The following is a 10,260-nucleotide window of genomic DNA, read 5'->3' on the forward strand; positions in this document are numbered from 1 at the left end:
CAGCAGAGATAGAGAGGAAGCCCGTATGTATGTTAGTGTGTGTGTGTAATTGTCCTGTTCTCTTTAGCAGCTGGTGCAGCCACACCTGGACGGGTTGAGACAGAAAGAGGAAGAGAGAGAGAGAGAGAGTGAGAGAGAGAGAGAGTGAGAGAGAGAGAGAGAGAGAGGAGAGGGGATTGCAAAGGAGGGGTTCAGGTACAGTATGGTACACAGCCCTCCATCCTCTCAAATACACACATACATACACGGAGAGGGCTAATAAAGACATCACTCACACAAAGCAGAGAACTTCTCTACATGAGTTAAGATAGCTGATGTTGCATGCACAAATATTCTCTCAGGCAAACGCGCACACTCTCCCTCTCCGACACACACACACACACACACACACACACACACACACACACACACACAGAGTTACTTTGTGTTCTGATGCCTGGTATCCTGGTTGGGTCTCTCCCAGTCTATTTGTCAGTGTGTCCTATTAGGTTTCCAAACAGCTTGTAATGACTGGTAATAAACAGCAGAAGAAGAGGAAGGTAAATCAAGCGAGAAGACGACAAAATGAGCTCTCCAGGGGACCACCATGCTCCGAGCCTTCAAAACACACAAACGGAAATACACTAACAACTCTGTGTGCGTGTTCATGCACAGTCGATAGAGCAGACAATGGCAGGTTACGGGGACTAAAAGACAGCCAGCGCTTTCTTTTAACAGTGTCAGAGGAGGTTAGAGAAACAAACAGGATGACAGAGGAGGAGGAGGAGTGAAACTGTGAAAATTATACGTGGTGAGTAAATGCTGTTGATAGGGTTTTACGAGAACTGATGAATCACGACCGCATTCAACGCGAATCTCCGGCATCATCACAGCACGGGCCTTTTGTTCTCCTCGCTTGGGGGTCAGAAATGCATGCACTCGTTTTCCCGTGTTGATTCAAACTTGCTTTGCATTTTGCTTTTGATGACATGCGGTGACATGTCGAATTGCTCGGAATAAAACACCGGTCAATAAAACACCAGCAGGCTTGTGGGCAGAAGACTGAGGTTATACTGGAGAGGCTCCAGTGGAGATTGTGTGTAAATATGTAAATGTGAGGCTGGAAAAAGAAACATGTATTCAAATTCCCCATATGAATTAAGGTGAAATATTTGAAGATAATCTTTTATTTAAAACCTGTTTTATAGTCACTTTTTGCCTGAATTCACTACTTTATTCTTTAGACTTTTATCTGATGTATAACTTTTATACCATTAAAGTAAAGCTATTATCAAAATGACAGACACAGATTGCGGTACCTTCTTTTATTTACATCTGCCTACATATGCCCCATCTCATCTTTCATCCTTCCCTTCCTTCTTCTCTCCCTCATCTAGCCCTCTGTGGGCCTCTCTCTCTCCCCCCCTCTTTCCAGTCCCTGGTCCCTTCATCATCGCTCCCTCCCTCCCTCTGGTGTCACGGCTCGCTGGCTCCAGGTGGCAAGGGAGGGAGGGAGGAAGGGATGTAGAGAAGGATGGATGGAGGGAGGGATGGAAGACAGGAGGGGGGGTGTGTGCTGTCATCTGTCCCTATGCTCATACCGTCACAGTGCAGTCCAACATCCTGCTCGGTACTCTGCACAGTCAAACTGTTGTTTTTTTTTCCTCACTCCCATTATCTAAACATTACATTGAACTGAGAACAACATGAACAACACGTGACTCAGGAGAGAGAGTTGCAATGCCAACGAAATACTACATTAAATGTGAACGTTTCCATTAAGTAACAGTATTTAGGTTCAGACTCTGCTATAAAGAAATAAGTCACGGTGATAATCAATTGCTTTTTAGTGACTGGATTTTATGCAGCAATTGGCCATTCAAATAAATAATACACCTTTTTGATTTAATTTGATTTTCTAACTCACATTAATATTTCTTTGAATTAGACAAGACAATTACTAATAATAATACATGTACTTTTTTTACTGAACGTTGTGCTATAATGTGCAGTATAACAGTAGCACTGGAAATATCAACACTGCTTCCATAAAATGGTCAAACTAGACGACTCCTTCTCAAATAAATAGGTTGGCAAAGCATTCATGTAATAATGCTGATAGTTCTTATTCTTAAAGCACCACTTTATGTTAAAATTACTATTGTGCTCTTTTTCTGTGCTCACTATTTTCTTTGATGCTTTGGCAACACACAAGCTTAATTTAGCATATAAATACATCAAATGTTCACCCCGCAGTCTATTGTCAGCAGAAGTACCAGTAATGGTAACATTACAGATCCTGGCAGCAGTAGTATTGGGTGCTACTGATCAATGTGTTGAGAGTTAAGCACATTCCTCTGAGAGGACATGTCATCACCTGTGGTGATGAAAACCCTCTCAGTAAGGACACGTGTGCCGAGGACAGGGTGAGCCGTGTTCCGACCAATAATTCATAGAGGGTTGTTTTTTGACAAGTTGTCCACTTATTTCCACATTTTTTGGGTACAGAAATTCTACGGTTCACTCTCGTATTTGTGAAATGCTGCGCTGTGACATCAGTTACCAGTACGACCGGGAAGCCGCGGAAAAGAATAAGTGACGCGCTTCCTTCAGTCCAGAGCATTCGTGCCGACACAGGCGCAGACGCAACGACGCAGACGCTGGAGTAGTCTGTAGCTCATTAGTTCTGGTGCAGCCGGGCAGAAGAGAACAACAACGTTGCTAGCCGGTGGCAAGGACACGGACACACACACACACACACACACACACACACACACACACACACACACACGAGTGAACCCTCAACCACATTATCCACCTCCATTGACTCTAAAAGCTTCTTATTCGCCTCATTAAGTCTTCAGTGACACAAAGTAACCACACCAGACCCTGCTCACTCCCACATACACATGAATACAGATAGGTGTGTGTGTGCTTGTGTGTGTACGTGCGCGCGTAAAAGCAAAAAGGGGGGAAGAAAGGGAGAGGGGCAGGGGGTGTGCACACATCTTTCTGTGTGTGCGCACAAACACACACAGAGGCCCTCGGGGCGGCTGCTTAGACAGCAGACCGGCATTACTAGTCAAGCGCATCACAGATTTGACTGCAGGCTAACAGACAGGCTGAATGCAGATCGACTGTTCTGAATCGGCGGATGAGTGCAAACTCGAGGAGCAATCTCAAAGTGAGCTGAATTCATCCAGCGCTTTTGCTCCGCACGGTTTTTCCGCCTGCAAAAGGTGAGATTGAAACGTGAGAGTGGTGACGATTTAAGTGAAGATAACTCGACCCTGCACACTCGCATGTATCTGGCCAACAAGAACACAGTGTAAAAGTTATGCCCCCCCCCCCCCCCCCCAACTGATCATCAAATCTGTGAAGAATGTGAATATAGGGAAGGCGAGGTAACACTATTAGAGTGCACTGATGTAAATAGGTAAGTAAAGCTCATGCTGAGGACACATCATTAGCCACCACACTCCACGGGGAGCACTTAGATCCAGGTGAGTGGCCACTCGATACCTACAAGGCATCTGTGAGTGTGTGTGTGTGTGTGTGTAGTGTTTGTGTGGCGTGTATGAGGTGGGGAGGACAATGAAGCATGCAGCTAGCAGCAGGGATTGGGGTGAATGAGGAGTTGAGGTGAAGTGAGGGGTAATTGTGCAAAAATTTGGCTACAAAGTGTCAAATTCAAATTCATCCCCAAGGGATTCAGTGGAAAACAGTTTATCCTGTTTTCATTAGGCAAATAGGTTTCTGCTACGAGCAACTTTGAGCCTGAGTTGAGCTGCTTCCACGTTTCTCCACATCATGCAGTGTGGCTTCCGCACACGGCTGCTAACAATATGGGATCTGGCAGTATCTTGTGTTCAACACCAAAGAATCAAAGTGAATACATACTGAGCACTTATCGAGATATTAAAAAGCAGGAGAATGAAATGCTGATGGGCAGGCAGTGAGACAGCACAATGCTGCCTTGCTCGTAGTGCGAGCTAAGAGGAGACAGAAAGGGGACAAACCTGGCCGACAGGTGGGCTCTCCTACGGGCCATCCAATAGGCAGGTGGGGGGAGAGCGGAGGAGAGAATGGGCAGGGTTAGTAATACGCAGTGTGAATGTGGCGTGTGTGTGGGGGAGGCAAAAAGTTGATTCATACCTTGATAGTGAACACAACATGAAGCAGGTTTGAAGACTAGCCATTTCTCCTCAACTTTAGACAACTTAGCTTGCAAAGCTGGTTACAAGCCTCTTTTTGCAACCTTTATTACCACCTCACATCGTGAAAGTATGGAAATGAGAAACCCATTTATTGAGTGACATAACTGTCAATGTCTGTGGTGCTGGTGTGGCCTGCAGTATGTACAGCTATAGAATACGGCCTACACGCTCAGCAGCTACAGCATAACCACAGTGACACCTTGACGCAGACATATAATTAAGGCTTGAAGCCGACTTTTTATTGCTGCCACAGCTGAAGGTCGCGGTGATGGACAAAAAGGAGGCGAACAAAAGGAAATAGGGGGAGATTAGTAAGTGAGAGAGGGGTGAAGAGTAATGGCTGGAGCAGGAAATTTGACCAAAGCTGCTAGCATGAAGAGACAGAGAGAGAGAGAGAGGATGGTGCATTGTGTCAGATCAAAGTAAGGGTTACAGTCAGAATGCGTGTTTGCTGCAGACACACATATTAAGTGTGTGTGTGTGCGTGCGTGTGTGTGTGTGTGTGTGTGTGTGTGTGTGTGTGTGTGTGTGTGAGAGAGAGAGAGAGAGAGAGGAAAAGAGAGCGAGTGTGTTACATGTGTTTGAGAAGCGAGGTCTCATGCTGTGAAATCTAGACTGAGGTGATTAGTAAAGCATTAGCGGCTGCGTTCAACACTCAGAACATGCTGTCAAGGACCTTATTTAGGGGTGTGCGTGTGTGTGTGCGTGTGGTCCTCACAAAGACTCCATTTTGAGTTGTAGGCTTTCAGAAGGAGGATACCTTTGCAAAGTGAGAACATTCTCATTGGTCATTTGGCACAGGACACATACACAGAACCAGGATTTCTTCCTCATCTTGCATTTGTGTATTTTAAGCTATAACAGATTTGTGTTTATATTGGTGGTTTGCTTTAAAATTGCCAGCTGGATGTCATAGTCAACCTGCTTCTTTGCTACATCACTGCACCCAGATCGAAATTCGACATCTCAACCGGGACAGGTCGGACTTTCTGGGGTGGAAGCTGCTTTTTGATTCCATACAGGCCAAACTGAACAACGGACAGTATTAACACACACACACACACACACACACACACACACACACACACACACACACCACTTGCAGGTGTAGTTGCACACAGACGTGACTGTCTTCACCTCACACTATCACACGAGGAGGGAAGTTCTTCATGATGTGCAGCTGCACAGCAGACAACAATAAAGCCTGCCAAAAAAAACACTGCGGTTTGGGTCCAAGGAGACACGCACGCAAACAAATACACAAGTTCATACAATGAGAGGAGGGGGCGTGCTTAACAACGAGACCACACATTACAGAATAGGGAGCCATTGCCTCCCTTATTATCTCTATAAAGTCTTGGTGACGATGAGATGGAGCAGTACGGGGTTATCTAAAAGCAAACGGGGTAAGTTTGGATGGTACAGGTGTGCAGATAGACATGAGAGTGGCGCTGTTCTTTTGTTGTTTTTGGTCAGAATTAGCTGATTGACTGAGCAGCTCTACACGCAGAGATAAAAACCCAGAAGTTTACCGTCATGCCTCTTTTTCTGCGCTGCCCTCCACCACCCTCGGCTCTGCCTCCTTCTCTTTTTTTTCTGTCGTCTCTCATCTCTCCGCTAACCCCCCTCGCATCTTCCCCTCCCATGAAGTCTCTCCCCCCCCCCCCCCCCCCCAGTGTGTGCAGCCAAGAACACAAATAAATACTTTCTACATTCTCCTCTCATCTTCACTTCCTCAAGCCCTCCCTTCCCTTCCCACCTGCTCAGCAGCGTTGGGGGCTAGAAAAACCGAACGCACACGGCTCTGTGATTACACACACACACACACACACAGGTGGGATATGCCCCCAACCCACCCACCCACCCACACACACACACACACACACACACACACACACACACACACACACACAAAAACCTGGATAGACAGAGTTCTTCTTTGTCTCATCGAAACAAATTCATACACCTATGTTACGTATCACTACATAACTATCCTAACTATATTATATAAAATACATAAGTTGTGATTCATACTGTAATGTGTACATATTACTCTGTACTCTGTGTACTGTACTTTTCATTTTGTCTCACACACAAAAGCACCCAAAAAATTCACAAATGGCAAGCTGCTACCCGAGGCAAAAATGGATAACTCCATTTCCTTTCACTCCTTCTCTCATCGGTGTGTGGGAGATGGACTTAAACTGTGTGCGAGTATATGTGTGTAGTGTGTGTGTGTGTGTGTGTGTGTCAGTGTTGTAGTACTCGAATCTGGGTCTCGAGGCCACCTTTGGAAGGTTTTGTCTCGCATTCGACAGCATTTTTACTCGGTCTCGTCTTGGTCTCCTACAACACGGACTCTGGATTTTTATTTCAAGACCATAACCTAAGCGTAGACACCATTAAATATCCGGAGCATTGTCTGATGTATTTGTTACCATCATTACTGCGTTTGCTCATAGAAAACAAAGAACAATTCCCATGCACAATATTCAACTTTTGATTTTGTGCATTTTAGGTATTTCAAGGGTTAATCTGGCAACACTAGTTATTGTGTAGGATATTTACAGGTACATTTGGGGCTGTAGGAGTTTGACGTTTTATAAATGTGACAAGCTAAAAGCTAGATAAGTCAATATTATAGATACATATACACACACCATAGCAGCTCTTCTGCTTCGCTCAAGCCACATCATCATTAAGTAACCACAAGCACAAGTGTTGAGCAAGTATTCACTTCAATCATAATAACTTTAATGATCACTTATTTGCATCAAAATGTGACCAGCATTATTAAACTTGACACCGACCTTTACCATTATTTGTTTCACCAGAGAACTACCGTTCACATTTCTCACTTGTTTCTCAAAAGGTGCCGCCCCTGTTTAAAATATACCCCTGTGTCTTTTGCGATATTTCAAAAAATAAACAGCTGGCCGGTTGAAAAAATGCCTTATATATATATATATATATATATATACACACACACACACACGTATATAACACGGGGCTTTTATGCAAGTGAATGTGGAGACATCATTTGGGAGCAAAATGGAAAAGTAACATAAAAGGGTAAAACAAAGAATAACTGCTCCAAGTATAAGCAACAAAAATACTGCTGATACATGATAAGCAATAAGTAGTGAGAACTGTGGAGCAGTGATACTTGTGATGGGTCCTCCTCAGCGCTGCATGGATTCCTCTGTAGACTCCTCTCTTTGACCCTCTGTTCCCTCTATCTGCTTGAATGTTGTCTCTCTTTCCCTTCCTGACAGCGTAATTAACAGGACCGTGGGGGGCTCCGCATATTACCCACGGAGCAATGTGACAATCACAGTCCTGGACTCGATAAGCCGACCGCAGACTCCCTCAACCAGTGGAAACGCGTCATTGTCAGCGTGTGGATGGGAGGCAGACCTCCTCACGTCGAATGTTATTTGAGATTTTTCTTCTTCTCCGTGCACGTGTTTCAGTGACGCGCAGACAGGCAGGCAAGCTGAGAGATACTCTAATGCCTTAGGGTGTTTCACTGAACCATGTGAGAGAATCAGAAGTGACACAAGCACACCTACCAGTGGTAGAGTTATTGAATGTGAGTGAATGTGAATGAGACCAGTAGGCAGACAGCAACACCTTCACAAAGGTGATGATTGGAGGGGTTGTCATATAAACAATATGAGGATTAAGGAGAGGAAAAGAAGTGAAGGAGAAGGAGGGAGGAAAGAACAGAAAGATAGCACAGCGTCATGTATTGTGCCTCTGTTAGGAGCCAGATACACTGCATTCAAATGTTGACGACCAGTTGAAACCAATTACATTTGGCTTAATGAATGGGAAATTGAATACTGCTTAACCGAGGAATCAGATGTTTGAGCTTTTATTCGTGACTGTGTGATGTGATTAGAGCGAGCAGAGAACAACAAAATGAAAGATGTTCAGTGAAAGAGAGAAAATTAAAGATGACAGGGAAATGAACACACTCTCTCCTGAATCTGGTAATTGTCTCACCTCTAATGCTTTTATTCCAAATAAGGTCTTTCTCTTTATTATATGCTCCCTTCTTCTCAGGGTGGGGGTGTCGAAAATGTAATGATAGAAGGTGGGCACGTGCTTCAAAATAATCTGCCTCAATTTCATAATTAATCTGTGCTACGTTTTCACACAATTAGCACATTAATTAACCCAAAAGTGTCACCACTGTGTAGGGATGCGTGTGTGTGTGTGTGTAGTGTGGGAAATGGCAGAATGACTGTCAGGATTCTCAGGGTGGAGGAAATTGAGGTGAAACAGAAGATGTGGAAGGAGATCAAAGAAGGTTAGAAGCGAGGAGAGGAGAAGGTTTGAGGGACCCGAGGACAAAGAAACGGAGTTGTTCCCTGAACGCAGTGAAGAGCTAAGAAGACGCGCAGAGAGGAACAGTAGGTAAGAGATTAACTACACTTGTGTTCTTTCATGTGTGAGAGAGTTTTTCCCTGTTTGTGCATCTATGACTGTGTGTGTGTGTGGTTCACGGGGGGAAGGAAGTAAAAGTTACTCCAGCTGTACTTCTGTTTCAAATCTCTCCTCCAACGTCTCCAGACGACTCCGAGCCATGTCAGCACACACACACACACACACACCTCAGAGTACATCGGTGACTATGGGAGTGCCTGTCAGGTCTGGCGAGAGGGGCAGAGGGTGGGGGGGCGCAGAGCATTTGCTCCCCAGAACACCTCGCAGGTCCACCTCGTTAATCTCCATGACGACAGAGATGCTAAGGCAGCAAATTAGTAGCGAGTTGAAAAAACTGTCACAGGGGACGCTCATAAAAGAACATAGACTCCAAACTACAGAGGTAGTTTTTCGTTAAACACACACTCCACTTATAATACGTGCACTCATAAACAGTTTCATATAACCTTTTCTCAGCCCTTAACAGGCAATAATGGCTTTTCAATGATGAAGCTGACCTATACATTATCATTTTGATAATGCATTACATTGTTCCAGGAGTGCAACAGTACATTAGGACTCTCCTCAGTGTTGATTTGCCGCATCTGCAGCAGCATCAGAGCATCACATGCTACGTGGTGTTTGACTTCATCCAGGCCAAGCTATAAACCCTCACATCAAGGCATGAATAGCCAGGAGTTATGTAATATTTGTCTTGTTTTACACTTGGTCTATAAAGGTTTATCTGTAATGTCGACTGTTTTCTATGTCAAGATTTCCAAGATGTAGCCAAATGGTGAATTGCACAACAGCTGGTCCAGGCAGCCCACAAGTCAAAAAGAGCTCTTCATTTCATCTGTGTGTCTAACACCCTGTGTGTGTGTGTTTTATTCTGGCTAGCTTTATAGCAAAAGTGTGCAGGAATTGCAATAGTTGTGGTGACAAATCGAGACAAAACAAAAAACAGAGCACGAGGAGACGAGACATTCACAGTCGCCGAAGTGCATCATCAACACCGACACACTCTCAGTCACACGAACACAAACAGAGTGGAAGAGCTGCGCCTCACTCACCGATCATGTGATTAGCGACATGAATCTGGATCTCCCTCTCCGTCTCAAACGTCATTTGGCATTTAATACACTGGTAGGTCTTCTTCTGTAAGATAGAGACACAAGAACACCACAGAATGTGAAAAAAACTAAATAAAATACAAAGCAATATATCATATTTGAGTGTTTTAACTGTGAAAGCATAATAGTTTAAAAATATATATATTAGTTATATATTTAGTTAGGTTGATCGAACAAATATATTTAATCATGTTGTAGCCGTAGTAACGATTTACCTGTAAATAGAAGGAAAGTAACCCCTCGTGCTCAAGAAAGAGAAAGGTATACATGCACAAAAAAAGATAAGCGTAAGAAACTATTATTATTATTCATTTTGTATTAAATGTCACTCTTTCTTTTAAGCTCCCAAACCTCAACATGCAAGACATGTGAACCCCACAAAGTATCACACTTATCAAGCAATACTGAAATCCAAGTCTTTGGAGATTTGGTGAAAGGAAGAAGCATGCAGTTACACACACACACACACACACACACACACACACACACACACACACACA

General features: G+C 44.1%; 1 protein-coding gene across 3 annotated transcripts in view; it reads right to left on the minus strand.

The window, feature by feature from the left end:
* The window catches only part of znf423 (zinc finger protein 423), a 34,243-nt gene that overhangs the window by 12,614 nt on the left and 11,369 nt on the right, over positions 1-10,260 (minus strand). The window contains exons 15-16 of one of the 3 annotated variants that reach the window (XR_004213742.1): positions 9,701-9,785; positions 2,725-4,019 (exon numbers count right to left, since the gene is read on the minus strand). Coding sequence is in view for 1 of the 3 variants with exons in the window: in XM_031874323.1 (XP_031730183.1) it covers positions 3,898-4,019; positions 9,701-9,785 (207 nt within the window). In the remaining 2 variants the exon portion in view is untranslated. Of the gene's footprint in view, positions 1-6; positions 4,020-9,700; positions 9,786-10,260 lie in introns of those variants that run through there. The other 2 variants (XR_004213741.1, XM_031874323.1) reach the window with 2 other exon arrangements.

This window comes from Anarrhichthys ocellatus, unplaced genomic scaffold, assembly GCF_004355925.1.
Source record: "Anarrhichthys ocellatus isolate YVR2014 unplaced genomic scaffold, GSC_Weel_1.0 scaffold80, whole genome shotgun sequence".
NCBI classification, from domain to species: domain Eukaryota; kingdom Metazoa; phylum Chordata; class Actinopteri; order Perciformes; family Anarhichadidae; genus Anarrhichthys; species Anarrhichthys ocellatus.